This window comes from Crotalus tigris, unplaced genomic scaffold, assembly GCF_016545835.1.
Source record: "Crotalus tigris isolate CLP2741 ecotype Arizona unplaced genomic scaffold, ASM1654583v1 scf7180000017551.9496454, whole genome shotgun sequence".
Lineage (NCBI taxonomy): Eukaryota > Metazoa > Chordata > Lepidosauria > Squamata > Viperidae > Crotalus > Crotalus tigris.
In genome coordinates, this window is record NW_024096469.1 from 5,118,957 (window position 1) to 5,136,381 (window position 17,425).

Here is a 17,425-nt window from a genome sequence, read left to right on the forward strand (position 1 = left end):
TTAACTGTGAGTCTAACCAGTAATCTGCTTTGAAAAAACTCCTGTGGGTTTTTTTGTGGAGAACTATTGTAGTGTAATAGAGTTACAGTAGATGTGGGAGCAGGCAATCCAGGTCCCCATTTGACCACAGATTCACTGGGTAACTTTGGGCTAGTCACATTGTCTTCACATAGCTTACCTTGCAGAATTATTGCTGCATTAGGGAGACTCCTGTATATGTCACCTTAGGGCAGGGGTCTGCAACCTTGACAACTTTAAGACTTGTGGACTTCAACAAACCCCTGCCTTAAGGGGGGGAAAATCATCTTTGAGTAAAGATCAGTTACCTTTTTCTGTTTTGTTTTTCAGTTTTCCAGTTTTCCAGTCTAGCCTATAATTCTGGTATCCCAAGAAATGTAATTGAAGAAGTAGCCAAGCCTGACAAGTTCCTAAGTACACACAAGGGACTTTTACCACTATGAAATGGTAATGAGAGCCAACTGTTTTTGAGTCAAGAGAACACTGTGCCAGCATGAAATTGGCTGCTTTCATTGCCAGTCCTATTTTGCCTCTATTGTGTCTGTTTCAAGTCCCTGTTGGACAGCATTGATCTCATTATGGGTGTGCAATGTGTGATAGGCAAAGCTCATTTTTGTGCCCATTCTTTTGCTGCCCTTTATCATCAGCTGGTGAGGAAAGCATTCACCAATCATGACTCTACAGCAGGAATGGGATAAATTCTATTCTATTCTATTCTATTCTATTCTATTCTATTCTATTCTATTCTATTCTATTCTATTCTATTCTATTCTATTCTATTCTAGCTTCCCCATTGACTTTGCTTGTCAAAATATCTCTAAAGATGATCACATGACTCCAGGACATTGCAACCATCATAAATATGAGCCAGTTGCCAAGTGTCTGAATTTTGATCACGTGACTGCAAAGTAAGTGTGAAAAACAGTCATAAGTCATTTTTTTCAGTGCTGTTGTAACTTCGAATGGTCACTAAACAAGTGTTTGTAAGTTGAGGACTATGTATAGTTGGGGCCATATGTTTATCTTTCCAGTACTGAAGAATAAATCTTTTCACTATAACACAGCACTGAGAATTTGCTTTCTTTGCCCAGATGTTGACTTCCAAAAACATGATTTACACAAGCCTTTTCTATATAAACACAAGTCCTGTACAACTAAGGTGGAAATATTTGGAAATTGCATATCAAATTGATTAATGGCCAGCAAAATGTTAGAAAGAATACTTGTAGATTTCTTTCTGTGTCATAACATTTAATAATCCCTTAGGTGTTTCCAAAGCTTAAAATGTTGCAGTCCAAACTGGAATATCAATAGATCCTTTAATCATAAATACTGCCATTGAACTATGCTAGGCAAATATTTGTTCTTTAAAATGGAAAGTTATAAAGAGAAGGTTTAATTTTATCTACTAAGTATAAATCCTAGCTTCCATCCAAATGTTCTATAGGATATTTTTTAATTAATTCTTAATTAAAAAAATAATTAAAATTAATTAATTCTGAAATCTAGATTAGTCCATAGTACAGATAGTCCTCAACTTACAATGGTTCATTTAGTGACTGTTCAAAGTCACAACGGCCCTGGAAAAAGAGACTTATGACCATTTTTCACACATACCATGTTTCCTCAAAAATAAGACCTAATCAGAAAATAAGCCCTAGCATGATTTTTCAGGATGCTCATAATATAAGCCCTACCCCCCCAAATAACCCCCAGTTGAGATGGTCAGCCAGACAGACATATTTAGTACTGTATTTTCCCCAGAATAAGACCTAACTGGAAAATAAGCCCTAATGCGTCTTTTGGAGCAAAAATTAATATAAGACCCGACTTCCGGTTTGCCAAGGCAGCCAATATAGATGTCTGGAAGGCAAGCTTTGTCTTCCATGTTCAGTTTCGCTTCGCTGGGGAACCCTGGAAAAGGTCGAAAGTTGCCCTGTAGGGGCGACCAGCAAGGAGGGGATCCCCATTGGATTGCGGGAGGGCAGTAGCTCTTCCGCTTGATCCAGAGCAGCCCTCCAAACTGGTGGATGAAAGACTGACCATAGCAATATGGCTCTTCACTAGGCTGCAGACAGCTGAAGTCACACTTACCATCAAGCAATTTTAAGGCAGCATGGACGAGACTGGGTGAGATCTACCTCTCTTAAATCCTAACTATTTTCTTTACCTGCATAAGCTGCCTTAAGTACTTTCCCCCCTGTGGAGAGGGAAGGGAGATTTTACCCCTCCCTCTAGAAACAGCAGCTGACTATCGGGGGAGTTTAAAACATTGAAAGAACAACTTGATCCTAAATGAAATTTTTTTTAAAAAGTTTGTGAACTAAAAGATCTTCTATGCTTATTGAAGATTGGAGTTTTTACTTATAAGAAAAAAGCAAAACTGAAAAGATTATAAAAACTTTGGATTCAAAAGACTGAAAAAAATTGGGTTTTGACTTACTTGTGCGAATTAAAATAGAATATACCCAAATAGATAAGACGTATACTTTGAAATATTAGACATGGTTATGAGATGAGATAAAGAAAACTTTGGTTATTTATAACTTAGAAATATAAATATTAATAATTAAATTTGAACATTGATTTGCTTATAAAGGTTAAATGTAAAGGTAATTAAGATATATATAAGCTAAAAATCAATCGATGAATGTAATAAATATTTTTTTTACCTAGCAGTAATAATAATAATTATTAGCTTAAATAAGAGAAAAAGACAGGAAGTATTAATGTTGAAATAGGAGGAATTTTGGTTACTAAATTTAAGATATATGGAAATTACCAGAAAATAAGAATATTATATTGTATTACTAATTAGTTGATGTAAGATGGTGAGAACTCAAATAGATAAGACGTGTATTCTGAACATTAGATCTTGTGATGAATTGTGATAAAGGGAATTGGGTTTATTTAAAATTTGGAAATTATAAATATCAAACATGAAATATAAATATTAATGGGAAACCAAAAATTGGGAAAAATTAATCAGGGCATTGTCTAAAAAGATTGAATGTTAAAACAACTAGGATATGGATACAGGCAGCACATGAAACCATGTCCCTTCTGGTCCACGGAAAAATCTTTCTCCACAGAACCGGTCCCTCATGCCCAAAAGGTTGGGGGCCTCTGGGCTATGTCACTTACTCAGATAATTAAACATCTGCAAACAAACCACCAAGGACTCCACATCAATAGAACATATACGTTAGTATGAAAACCAGAATCTGCAACAAACCCAACTTGCCCCCACTTTTACACTAACAGCCTAACTTTAGGCACCAACAACCACACAAACAAGATTAGTGGGCTTCTTTACTTATTCTTTCTCTAAAGGGAGATATGACATCATCTGCCAGCAATATCCCTATGGATTCTGCGAAGAACAATCCAATTTGCACAAAGAAATATAAATTACACAAGCTTAACATCAATATTCAAGGACAAAGTAAGAGCATTTAAATCTCTCAGGACATCCATTGCAGATCTCAGATGGACTATTTTGGAAAAATGAGACATAACTAATATGTTAATTATTCAGTAAGAGATTGCTGAACTCAAATACATCAAAGAATTTTAGAGATCTCAAAGGATCTCAACAAACACAATGGATTTTTAACACATTATCATTGTTAATTGATAAGACACTTGTAATTAGTCTTATGTGTAACCTACAATTGCATAACCAGATTGTGGATTGTCTTTCTTGTCTCTCCCTCTCCATCTCATCCCAATTTAAATCCTGTATCGATTTTGGCATTCCATGCATCTGGTGAACTGAGCTGTAGCTCATTGAGAGCCTTTTAATACAGTAAAAAAAAATTGTTAATCTGAAAAGGTGCTACCAAATTCCTTCTGCAATAGATCAGTAACTTCTTAAGGTAAAATGAAAGCAACACATTATTCAAATTAGACTGACATCTCAAATTAGTTACATGATACATGATACAAATACATTATCTTGTATTTCATTTTGTAACTTTTTTCTTTTTTTAATAGTTCCCAAGATATTTTGCTTTTTTTTAATGACATTTGAGGCAATGTTTTCAGTGAGCTGTATGAGCTGCAAAGGTTATTAGAAGTCTTTCTTATATGGTATTTTTCCATTTGGAATGGGGAAATTCAGCATTCCCTATTTTCAATGTTGCATTTTACTGCATTTTTTTTTAAATCAAGTGGTTTAATCTGAGAGATTTGCCTGTAAGAATCACATAATCCCTTTTGAAGTTTCAATATGTTAGATTAGTCTGTATTTGTCAGTTTTATAGACTATGTTCCATTCCCCACCAACTTTCTAGATCACAGATAGGTAAGACCAGAGCTTTTTTTCTCATAGAACGCACAGAACAGAGTTCCGGCACCTTTTTTGGATGGAACCTTGGAGGGCAGGGATTTTCAACCTTTTCACCCATTGTACCACTTTTAGGATATGGCAACATCCGAGTACCACCAGTTGCCTAGTAAGGTGTCAAAAATTTGATGACCAAAAAAAAAAAAAAAAAGGAAAAAAGTGATAAAGTACACCAGTTCTCTTACAACAGTTCTCTTAGTGACTGTTTGAAGTTACAATGGCACTGAAAAAAGTGCCCCCCAAGGCACAGCCGAGCAAGACACCTGCCTGCCCGCCCAGTGGTGCTCTTCCTCCTGTCCGAGGTGTTCATTGTTGTGAGCATTTCTGTTGAGGATTGGCATTGGGGGTGGGGTGGGGGTGTTTGGTTTTTATTCCCTCTGTCTGCTGGGTGGTTGCAGCAGGTTTTGGTCACTTCACATGACCCTGGGACAATGTGACCGTCATAAGTATGAATCAGTTGCCAAGCATCTGAATGTAAATCACAAGACACTGGAGATGCTGCAACATTCCAGCTGATTGGCACTTCTTCTGGGCTCAGCCCAAGCGCCAGGATCAGCACCAAGCTCCAGCTGGAGCCTGGTGCTGACCCTGGCACTTCCACTGAGCCCTGACAGTCCCAAAGAAGTGCTGATCCTGATGCTTCCGCTGAGCCCTGACAGCCCTGCAGCTCCAGCCATCTCTCGCTCAGGCTTGTGCGGTGCTGCCACCGGTTCAGCTCATTCCCCTCCCCTGCTACCACTTTTCTAGGATGGTCGTGTACCACCTGCCAGGTGCCGAAGTACCACAGGTGGTACCCGTACCACTGGTTGAAAAGCCCTGTTGTAGGGTAGGCAAGGTGGGTTGTATGACGTGTGTGAGTTCCGGCACCTTTTTTTTAAAGAAAAAAAGCACTGGGTAAGACCTTAGAGTCTTAGACATCTTGTTTAAAAACATAAAATTATAGAAGTGTGATGTTGGGAGACATCACAAGCTTCATCTAGATCAGGGCTTTTCAACCGGTGGTATGCATATCACGTTGGCACCTGGCAGATAGTGGTACACTTACGATGGGTTGAAAAGCACTGTAAAAAAAAAGGTGTAAAAAAAGTGTAAAAGTGTAGCGTGGGAATGAGCTGAAGCAGTGGCAATGCAGCACAGGCCTGTGGGAGAGCCGTGGTGGAACTGGAGCCGTGGTGTTGCTGGGGCTCTGCTGAGCACCCAGAGTCCATGCGGGCTCCTGCTGACTGGCGCTTCTGGAAGCTGCACACAGCCTGGGGAAAGGAGTCAGTTGCATCTACACTAAAGACAAAAGGAGGAGGGAGAGGGGATAGACATGCCCGTGGGGTGTTTTGGCTCGGGGCCGCCCTGGAGACAGTGAGGGACCGGCCCACCCCAGGCCATATGCCCCCAATCAAAGGCAAACCCCGAATCCAGCGGGCCAGAAGGCCCAGCGCCCCTCCGATTCCTTCTTGCCTCCTAGGTACAGACACAGTCGCCGCTCCTTGCCATAGCTGGGGTGGGATTTGCAAGTACCTCCATCTTGCAAAGCGGCACTCCCCCGGCACTCCCACCCACTGCCATGCTAGCAGCCCCGACTAAAGGCCGAGCACTCCAGCCTCGCCCAGCCAAAGAAGGGGGCGGCGGCCAAGACTATAGCAGATTTCCAGCTTGTCATTCCAGCTCAGAGGCTGCCCAACTTTACTCTGGAATTTCGGGGTTGGAAAGCAGAGGAGCAGCATTGCGTTTGCAGGCCTGGCGGCACCTGCTGGAAAACCTCCTGCTTCCCCCTCCCCCCCGCAGCTACCTCCTTCAGAGCCTTCCTGATCCCGACAGGCCTGCTGGCGTGGTGGCAAGCAGAAGTGCCAGGTGAGCTGTGCTTTGTAGGACAAAGCTGGTGGATCTATGCCAGCAGGCCCGTCGGAATCAGGACAACTCTGAAGGAGGTAGCTGGGGGGGGGGGAGAAGCAGGAGGGGTGCGGTGGTTGGGCTGCCTTCTGGCCCGCTGGATTTGGGGTTTTCCTTTGATTGGGGGCATATGGCCTGACCCTGGCTGAAATGCACATCTCTCTCTAAGCAGGCCTGAGAGACTGAATGCCTCTGTCTTTGTGGCCATGCAGTTTTGAAATTGATGGGCTGCTGCTGGGGAGGAGAATTGAAACAGGACAAAACAAGCAGAGTCCATCAAGTTTATTGACTGCAAAGTTTTCCTTGGGTGTTCCTATCCCTTCCTGGGTTATTAAAATCACATTGGCAAGGTCTGTACTGAACAGCTGGCTGCAAACTACTTAACTGGATTTTAGCCTAGCCCCTTGTGCAATCCCAGGCCACATTCTGGAGGTAATAAGATGTAGTAACAGGAGAGAGCTGCAAAATTGATTATTTATTCTTGCCTTTAGCAGCAATAGTTATGTTGTTTGACCATTTTGCTAGCAGCCTGCAGGCCGTGAACTTTCCTTTCCCCCTTGGGAAAAGAATTCAGGAGTGCTAGATTTATTTTTCCTGCTAATTACAGTATATCTTGTGGGTTTTTAAGGAGCTTATGAGAAAAAGATGTGTCTGAAAATTAAAGGATGTATGGACTGAGTTGTGAGACAGGGAAGGGAAGTACATGGACTTACGCACTTCCAGTTGCTGACAGATGTGCTATTAATATTCTGACTGGACACCTGCATGCTCTCAGGGTCCAAAGACTATCTTCATTCTTCATAGGGTGGTATTGTGGATTAATTAAATTTTTCTGGGTTTTGATTTTAAGGTGAGTATCCTGAGCTATGGAGGCCTTTGATCTTCTTCTTAAATACATAATAATAAAATAATGAGAACTGAAGGCTGAAAGGGAAGGCAGATTAGAAAGAACGAGACCTTTGACGGTTTTCAATTCCCTTCCCTTAATAAGGTTTGCTCTTCCTTCCTAAAGGTGATTTTCCCAGAAAATATGTGAAGCACTGTAATTAGTGATTTAACTATGTTTTCTTTTTGGCTGTGTTTTAATTTATATACTGTATAATGTATGTTTAATCGAGGAGGGCTTGGAGAGGTAGAAGTGGCCAATATGAAGGCTGCACCTTGTTCTCCAGATCTCTGTCTCCCCTCCAGATCTCTGGAGAGGAGGAGGGGGTGGCAGGGGAGCTGTGTGAGGGAAGGCTGCCCCAACAAGCCAGCTGTCAAGACTGCTAACATCGGATGTTCTTGCTTGCCATATATGAAGAAGCAAACCTGTTTTATTTAGCCCGTATAGCATTTCTAGAGTTAAGGCAGATAGTAGTAGTTTAAGGGATGGGAAAGTATGCAAGTTAACCATAACAATGTCTGGGCACAGTGTGGCCAAGGTCAGCTCAGCTGCAACGGGAGGGGCACCTCACACTTCACATTAATTGGAGAATGTGATTGATGACTGTAAAATGAAGGAGTGAGTTATGCTTTGTTACAGATGCTTGGGGGAGGGAGGATTCAGTTTCTGGCTTAACTTTGTTAGTGCCGAAGCTATGCAGAATAATAAAAGATTCATTTAGAGGAAAAAGCCTCAAAATTCTTTGAAAATCTGCTTTCTTTCGGAACCATGTCACCAGCATCCTTACCACACATAATTGGAAATGGGAAGGGCCAGCCTCCCTTGTGCAGGACCTGGGAGTGCTGCTCCCCTGCCGCCACCTCTTGCTCTCCAGAGATCTGTCAAGATAGACGTTGGAGGAGGAAACTATAGGAAACTATTTTTCAAGGTGTCTTAATAAATCTTAACAAATGAGGTATAGGCATGATGCTAAGAGGTCTCTAATTCTCCTGTATCTCCTTTCAAGATTTCCACAAGCAGACACGTTGCCCAGTTTTCTGGAAAAAAAGAGAAAGCCGGTTCATCTGTAGCAAGCATCGGCCAGAACTCCAGCTCTGATCACAAAGCCTCATCTGCAATGTGGAAAAGAAAACAAAGATAGATGGATGATGATAGATTGGTGATGATAGATATAGATACAGATGTAGATACAGATGTAGATATAGAGATATAGTTATAGTTATAGATACAGATATAGATATGACGTATGTGTTTTTTATGATGCATCCGGTCAGCCCAAATATGGGAAGAAGAAATCACAGCTGCCTAACGTGCAAGTAGCTCAGGTTTGAATCTCAGAAGGGTGTAGTTGGCTGATAAGAGCAAAGGAACTTGAAATAGCTATACCAGCTTCCCTTTAACTCTTTGTTAGCCATTCAAATTTAACACAGATATAGAGATAGAGATGATAGAGATAGATGTAGATAGATATAGATATAGATAGATATAGATATGATAGATTTCTTAACGTTTTGCACAATATCAAGCATGCAGGTTTTTGGCTTGAACTGGTCAGATGACTTCTGGTGCAACTGATGACTTCTCCCCTGTTCCCAGAAAACACCTGTCAAATTCTGAGCCATCAGCTTGAGTACATTACATAATATTCAACTTCATTATTACTTCCTCCCTTCATTATTTTACATTCTGTTTTTTCCTTTGTTTCCCGTCTTTTAAACTGAACTATGCTTGAACTAGTCTCTAACATCTTTTGACAAGGAAGTACAGATATAGATATTATGACAATTGCAGTTTGTATTACAGAATAAAGGATTTTAAAATATGCTTAGATGATGCTTAGTTTTTAAATATTTTATTACTTGTTAAATGATTCATTTGAGCTTGGCACTTTTGATTCCTTTTTACTGACTCATTTCCTACTGCAAAGGGCAGAAAAATATTTGCTACCATTAGTGGCTACTGATATAATAGCATCCCAACGGTTGAAAGTCCTAGAGAAAAAAGCTGAAAGTCAGAAACAGCAGACTTTTAAATGCAGAACTCATTATATATATTATTTTTTCATATACAACTTCAAGATTCACCTATTTAAGACTGTGAAAACCAAACAGTGATGTGTTAGCTAGCATAAGAGGAAGTCTTAACTCACATTTTGCATGAAAAAAGAAAAAGTCCCAAGATTTCTGCAATAAAATGTTCAGACTATCTTAATATACTGTATACCTTACTGCTGAAAACGCCGGTCTGCTGACCAAAAAGACGGTCCCATCCTCATGATCCTGAAGGACCATTGCCATGCTTTCATTGCCATCAAAGAAATGCAGAGATTACTCTATTGAAGTCCTTAGCTATCAAGCTGTAATGTGTACAGGGATATTGCTAGCGTGGTTTGTTCACCTGATATGACCAACGTGTCCCAAAATGATGTTCTCAAATTGTACTGGATTAGGTAACTTGATGACCTCCAAATAATTTGGATTGGATAACAACTACCACAGTCCCAAACAGGATAGTAGTAGTAATAATAATAAAAAAAAAATGGAAGGGACCTTGGAGGTCATCTAGTCCAACCCCCTGCTCAGGCAGGAAACCCTATACCATTTCAGACAAATGGCTGTCCAGTCTCTTCTTAAAAACTTCCAGTGTTGGAGCACCCACAACTTCTGGAGGCAGGTTGTTCCACTGGTTAATTGTTCTGTCAGGAAGTTTCTCCTTAGTTCTAGGTTGCTTCTCTCCTTGATTACTTTCCATCCGTTGCTTCTTGTCCTGCCTTCAGGTGCTTTGGAAAATAGCTCGACTCCTTCTTCTTTGTGGCAGCCTCTTCACAACTCCATGGATCAAAGCATGTCAGACCCCCCCATCCTCCACTGTCTCCCTAAGTCTGCCCAAACTCATACCCGCTGCCTCGATAACACTATCTCATCCTCTGCCATCCCCTTCTCCTTTTGCCTTTAGTCTTTCCCAACATCAGGGAATTTCCAATGAGTCCTCTCTTCTCAATAGGTGGCCAAAGTATTTGATATATCTATACTGGCCATGCTCTTGGTTTATATCAGCCCCCCCTTGTCTATCAGACAGGAAACGTGATTAGATGAACTAGTTCTACTTTATTATAAGGCTACATTAGCAAAATCTTGCAAGTCTGAAAGTACAAACTTCCACCCATAGAAGCAAACATTGCTATTGACATTGTTGAAATTAACTTCTGATTCCATGTTTCGAAAGAATCCTTCAGTATTTCCAACGTAATGATATTTTGTGTCATCCTGTAACTGTTAACCAAACTTCCCTCTAGTGTCCTGTTTTTGCAATTGACTTCCCTACTTGTTCAAAACAAGTAGACATTTCCATGGGAAGAATTGTTGTAATTAATTCCAAAACCTTATATCTAATTTATGGGGACCCTGAATCGGTTTATAACTTTCTAAAATCAAAATTTTCATTAGTTTTGTGCTGCTTATTTCAATCTTTTTAAGTTCTTAAGCTTGTAAGTAAAATTTTATTTCACTGAAGACTGAAAGTAGACTCATCTAGACTTATTGACCAAAGATTTTTAATAGCCATAAAGTAGTAATAAGCAATTTTGGAATGTGATTAGAAAAGGGAGTATGTGAACTCAGTGTCCTTTTAAAAGCTCCACCTGCAGTTTGAGCAAGATAGTTATTCCCTCTTCTCCCAGTGGTCAAAAACAGTTGGAGACTTCTATTTTGTGCTCACCTCATGAGGAGAAACTGTCTGGAGCACTTGTGGGCAATCTCCCATTCCCTTTTTATTTGGAGAGATTCAAAGAGCTGGTCTACTTACTGGCTCTTTATTCTTCACTGCTGTTGTCAGCTGCATTTTTTTTTTTTTTGAAGACCCATCTTCAGTCTGCCATTTCTTCCTCCAGAAGTAAAGTGTGTTGGGTGTTCCAGTAAACATTATAGGTATAACCTAAGGGTAGGAAACTATTCTTCTCAGTGTACATTTTTTGTATCAGAGGGGGGCAATGGGTAGAGATGTTATGCTACCCAAGTTTTGGGGAGGTGTATATGTGCTTTATATATTCGTAAATATATTGGGATTAATCAATAGTTTATACAGCTTTACAAAAAATATTACAAAATGGGCAAGAAGCCACATTTTTATTAGCTGATGCTTTGCTACCAAAATCCTGATATCCGAGGGCTTTACAGGTTGTCCAGCCTTGGATTAGCCAATAGCCAGATGGGTAAGATTCAGGGGAGCTAATGTAAAAAACAGAGTGCCATTGTCTATGACTGATCTCTAGATCCTTAATCTTATGGTAGCCATGCCAGTTTGGCAGCGATCATGCATCCAGGGCTCATATTGTCCCACCTCTTTGCTATGTTGCTTGAACCATTTTAAGGAAATAACATGATATGTAGTTTTAATCAAAATATTACGATTGTGACTCAAACGTTCTTTAAGAAAGGATGGAAGCTGAGGTCACTTTCTATACCCCATAAACTGTCAAGTGCAAAGAATCAGGACATGATAAGCTCCAGTTAAACAAATTTATTACCCATGCCTTTATGTAAGAATCTAGTCAACTAAAGTCAACACTAAATTGGTGCTAGATAAGAGTTAACAGAATTCAAGAAGGGTTGAACTTAAACTGCTTGTGGGAATGTAATGACTCCAGGCTGATTCCTCTGTTGACTTTGTCCTCCAGGTTCAGTCTCTCCTTCTCTTACATCAAGTTTGAATACGCAGTTTTAACTACTTTACCCCATCATCCTGACTCTACTGAGCCGTGGTGGTGAATTGGTTAGAATGCAGTATTGCAGGCTAACTTTGCACATGCACCAGGAGTTCGATCCTGACCAACTCAAGGTTGACTCAGCCTTCCATCCCTCTGAGGTCGGTAAAATGAGGAGCCAGATTGTTGGGGGCAATCGGCTGACATTGTAAACCACCCATAGTGTAAAGCACTATGGGGCAATATACTGTATAAGTCTAAATGTTATTGCTATTGCTATTCTGGCCTTATCGCCAACATTCAAAATCTGCACAAATTAATTGTAAATAAGCATAGGTGAGTAGTCTGTGATCTTGGAGAGGAAGCATTTTTCAGATGCATCATTATGTGGTTGCACACATACACATCCCAGCACATGAATAATAGACTCTGGAGATAATAGAGCGCCCCCTGTGGAGATGAGCTTGTAAGTGACAGTGATGGTATGAGGTGATGTGATCATTTATTTGCCAAATGGGCAATTACTGATCAGCAGGTTTCTGCTCATGTAGGAGTGAACATTTATAACCACAAGTCCCCTGCACTAGCCCCATTTCTCTGCACCAACAGAAGCAATCTTTGGTTACAAGTTACAAAAATGACTGGATTTGTGACAGTGGCATAGCTCATGGAAGGCAGGCAGGCAGATGGATTGGAGAAGACAGGCAAATCTCATGTCTTAAGTTTATATGAACACAGAACATTTTTTTAAGATAATCATATGGAAAAACAAATGATTCCAAGGATCTGTGTTTTTTCTAATCTACCTTCTTCATTAAATTTAATGATTCTTCAATGTCTGTAAGTTGAATAGAGCTGGAACGTTAAACAACAGCTATTATTTTTGATACATACAGATTCTGAGCACCATCATGTTCCTTAAGGCCACTGACATGAGGAATGTTAACTTTCCAAAGACATAGACCCATAACTAGTAAGGAATGAAGGCTGAAACTAGGGGTTATTTTAGTTTGATGGAAGGATTTTTTTGGGGGGGGGGAACAGAGTAAATGGAATAGAGTACCAGTAGTGAGAAGAGCAAAATCTCTTTCAGAGGACAGGTGCAGGTGTGTATTTTGCTACTGAGAAATAAAAAGAGAGAGGTATCTGTGTTAGAAAGACACAAGTCATATGCGTGGCTCATCAACCATATTTACCTTCTCATAAAGTGTCTTTGTGTTCCAGCAATTTGCTTCGATTAGGCTCATTATCTCTGCCCCCAGGCGTCTGGTGAAGGCAGTAGCTCCCTTGGGGAGAGGAATACACAGCAGCTCTGACTGTGCATCTACTTATCAAAGGCTGCGGTGGCCTCTGAGCTCACCTTTCATTGCCCTTGACATTAGAGAGTGTTAGCAGGTAGGGAAACAATAACTTTCTGGTAAACAGCCTTGCTTTGTTTTTTCCTTCCTCCTTATTTTGCATTTAACTTTCCTTTTTAGTCTCTAGACTTGTGGTCTCCATCTCTTATACAGTTGGAAAAAAAAACATTGTTGGAAGAGGCTTTACCGAGCAGAAAGGTCACAGCTGAAAATGTAGCCTCAGAATTGATTTTAGCCATTCACCTTAACAGTAGTTTATTCAAGAAGCAATGCTGAACTCAAAGCAATAGCCTCTGGCTACATATTGAGACAGAAGTTGAAATCAAATGAAATCAAACTAATGACCTGTCGCAGTCCTAAAGGGAAAACTGGAGATGATCTTCAGCTACTTCTTTTTCACTTCTCTTTCCTCAGCCTGCTAATATTTTCTTTGAGGCAATTACCTCCAATCTGGTAACCTCAAAATATTCTGGATTTGCAACTGTCATAGTTTCGGCTGTCACAGGGATTGTGCTTGCTAGAGATAATGAAAATTATAGGTAGCACGTCTGGAATGTTGGGAAAAATTCACTTATGGTGTGGGGACCAAGCAGGTAAAGGATCTGCAAGAAAACTGTGGGGAACTGAGCCAGGCTTGATCATTTCGCACATGGACAAGTGCAATATGAACCAACCAACCTATATGACCATCTGATACTTTAGATTGCAGATCCTACTCTGAGCATTTCTAGCATGATTGGGTCATATTATATAACAGCACAATGGCCTCTACAAAACTGGTGCATTTACTAGATAAGCTTTTAATACTTAAACCAGGAGGTTGTTGTATTCTTAAAACAATCATTGGATAGAATTATAGACTCGGGCAGAAAAATGATTTGACTGTCAAAGTGGCGTAAGGAGATTGGATGCTGTGTAAAGGTCGATCACTGATTTTTTTTCCCCTTTTTCATTAATTTTCTATAGCTTCATGATGATGTTTGCCAATTAATGAGTTAAATTGTGCTTCCATGAAACCACATGCAATGAAAAGGGCTTTCTCTAGGTTCAACCAATTGTTTTTCTTTTGCAGAACCTACATCAAAGAACTGAAACAGTTCTGCAAGCACTCTTGTTATTCTCAGTATAGCTGAGAAACAGAAGCTGAAAGTAATTTTGCTAAAGTCAGACAGTACATGTATGTCCTGGAATGGAACACAGCCCTTTCTTTCCAAGATAATTCCATTTACGTAGATGTGATTCACCTTTTCCTTGTTTCTCCAATGCTTCCCTTGTTTTTCCTAATAATTTTCTTCCACTGCTGTGAGAAGACTTGTAGATAAGAAGAGATACAAAGTCCTATTTGGTTCAATGTTCCTATCAGGTGCAATTGGGGATTCCATAAATAGAACATTAGCACGGTGGCATTTCCCATTCATGTCCTCCAGCAATGAGCATCACACGTCCTACTGCTTCCATTACTGAAAGTCTTGCATAGCTAATAATTGGAAGCCTTCCCCTCTATGAAACTGCTACTTCTGCTAACATGGGTTTAATAATGTCTGTAATGGAGATTGCTGGAACTATTTACTAGCAACAGAGAGAATTGCTTTTCCTAAGAATGACCAGCAAGTCTCTGACAGGAAACTATTTGGTACATCCAGGGCGTGAGAATTTGGGTCAGGTGAATACAGTAAAAAAAACAGGTGGGAGTAATAGGAAGAAAAGTAGGTGATGGAAAGTTTGAGGTATCATTTGAAGTCTTGAATTTAAACAACACAATCAGCCATGGTTAAGTTAGCTATGATTTATGGAATTATACCAATACTATAGATTCACACAACACACTGAACCTTAAACTATCTGAGCTGGTTTCCCCCTATACACAGAGTCATTAAATAGTTTGGTGAGCTGTGGCAATTCAGCTTCAGAAACTGCTGTTTTATTCATTCTGTATTACAGTCAAAGGATTTTAAGGGAACATCATAAGAATAGGCATGCATGGAGTTATTCTGTGGTTGTTCATGCTCAGAAGTAACATTTTCATGCATATATCAATTTTAAGAATAACATATTGAGAGAGAGAGAGAGAGAGAGAGAGAGAGAGAGAGAGAGAGAGAGAGAGAGAGACTGTGGTGAAGTGCTCCATGACTAATGCAGATAATCTCTGTACGTCTTAGAGATGTCTGGATCAGAATGTTTCAATGCTCCTGGAAATGCCAGAGGAATTCTTCCAGGTCTATTCTGGGGAGGACAGAATCTTATGCTTTGAAAGAGACATTGCATAATCATAGAGGGCAATAATTACCTGTCTGTTGCAATGGTTCTAATTTAGTTTTCCTATGAAATTTAATACTTCTGATGAATGTGACTAGTGCAGGACATCTGTTCCTGTCCATGTTAGTAATTGTAGTATAGCCCAGTCCTTAGGTAAGATGAGCTGTGATGTGCATCAGGAGGAACTGTCCAAATTGCCAAGACACGTAACACCGTTTATTGAAGGTTTGATCTCCAGAACATTGGCACTTGCATCACAGACTTCGGCAAAAATCAGTTGACAGAATCATTCAGGACAGAGTCATCCTGGGAACAAATGGAGTAAGTGCTTCCACAGCACAGATGTAACGGCACAGCCATAAAGATGGTCAATAACATCTTCACTCTGGAGTAAGCACTACTATTGCTGCACACTTAAGATCACAGGCAGCATTTTTGGTACTATACGGTCACCTACCACAAAACAATGTGCAAGTTACCTGATAACCCAGGTGGGCAGCTCACAGCAAAATGGCCAAATTTATGATCAGGCAGCTTTGGACTATGGTTGTGGTTAAGTGTAGGATGACAGCGTTTTACTGCCCAGAATCCTCCAACTCTCATTTCTAACCTCCAATTAAGGGAGACATTACAGTATTACTGGCTTCCTGAAATCACCCAGATGTTCAGGAGGACACGTTATGCCCCTAATTTCCAGATGGACACCACCTTTATTGAATACCATACCTTCTTCAAGAAGCATGGCCCTTATTAACTAAGGTACTACCATTCCAGAGGCAAAAAGATTTTCAAGAAGGAATCTGGAAATCTTGTGCTCAAACCCAAATTCTGCAATTACTAAACTTGGAAATAAAATATTTAGCTATATTGAACAATTATATAACTTTGTATGTTTTGCTGATGACTTGGTTTCAAGAGCTTTTTGGCAGAATTTTCCATCAGGATATAGCAGGTTAGGGAATAGGCAATAACTCTGAATATACACTCCCTTATGACTAATTTTTAAAAAATTGCACAGCCCCTTCTGCTCCATTTGTTTATCTTTTAGCAAATACTGCTGATGCATTTTCAGCTTGTTCTTTATAAAAGCCAAGAGCCAGAAAGGTTTCTGAGATTCTCAGTTTGATCAGCACTAATCAATGTACATTCCTAAACTGTAGACTTTCAGACCTCCTAGAAGATTCTCTTTCCATCCAAAAGCTACTTAATGTCATCTCCAACCTTTAGCCTATAATTCTCCCAGACATATAACTGGGCTATCACTGACTTGTTCCTTTTTGCTCACCTACAGTGGAGTTCACCCATGGAATACTATGAATGCAGATGAGAAGGACATGAGTCTCATCAGGATATGCCAACCTATCTCAGAGACAGCACAATCCGACACTGAGGTATCAGTTCAGGCAGCTAGTCAGTTTCCAACCACACACCCCACTCAGTGTCTCTTGGGCTTTCAGCTCTGCCATCCTTGCTCTGCAATATGGCTGTCTTATGAATCAATGGGCCCAATCTGCTGGAGGCAATGGACTGAACTGCTTCAGAAGTTGCTCTCTCCCCTTGTGTCAGGAAATTCATAGCAAGGAGGTACTTCATGCACAGCTAGATTTTCACTGATGCTGCAGTGGGTCCTCTCCAGATATTGAGTGCTAGTATGTACAGTTGCTTGACTGCAGCTCAGACCATTGAGGTAGTTGCCAACCAGTTTGTGCTTCTCACAGGTGGTGCTGCTGCTCCTCCCATTACGTGCATTGGGGGTGTGGCTGTATGTGTGTTTATACTCTTCTTCTATGTCCCGACCAAGTTTCCAGCGTGTCCATTTTTTGGTGAGTTCCGAATGTACCTATAGGGAGGACACATCAGCAAAAAGTTGCCTTTGTTGCCTTTTTGGTACCATTATTTGTAGCATCCTGATTTCCTTGTACAGCCCTGCTCCTCTGTCTGCAGCATATGACAGAGTATGGAAGAGTAAAAGG

At 40.4% G+C, this 17,425-nt stretch overlaps 2 protein-coding genes across 6 annotated transcripts in view; one reads left to right on the top strand and one right to left on the bottom strand.

The window, feature by feature from the left end:
- The window catches only part of MCRIP1 (MAPK regulated corepressor interacting protein 1), a 42,310-nt gene extending 33,346 nt beyond the window's left edge, over positions 1-8,964 (top strand). For 3 of the 4 annotated variants that reach the window (XM_039344891.1, XM_039344822.1, XM_039344880.1), the window contains exon 3: positions 349-834. In XM_039344891.1, the coding sequence (XP_039200825.1) occupies positions 349-461 (113 nt within the window). In that variant the 3' untranslated portion in view covers positions 462-834. Of the gene's footprint in view, positions 1-348; positions 835-8,142 lie in introns of those variants that run through there. The other variant, XM_039344830.1, reaches the window with a different exon arrangement.
- A 6,118-nt stretch (positions 8,965-15,082) lies between these two features.
- GCGR (glucagon receptor) overlaps positions 15,083-17,425 on the bottom strand; it is a 38,640-nt gene continuing 36,297 nt past the window's right edge. For both annotated transcript variants that reach the window (XM_039344767.1, XM_039344777.1), the window contains one exon: positions 15,083-17,292. In XM_039344767.1, coding sequence (XP_039200701.1) covers positions 16,990-17,292 — 303 coding nt within the window. In that variant the 3' untranslated portion in view covers positions 15,083-16,989. The remainder of the gene's footprint in view (positions 17,293-17,425) is intronic.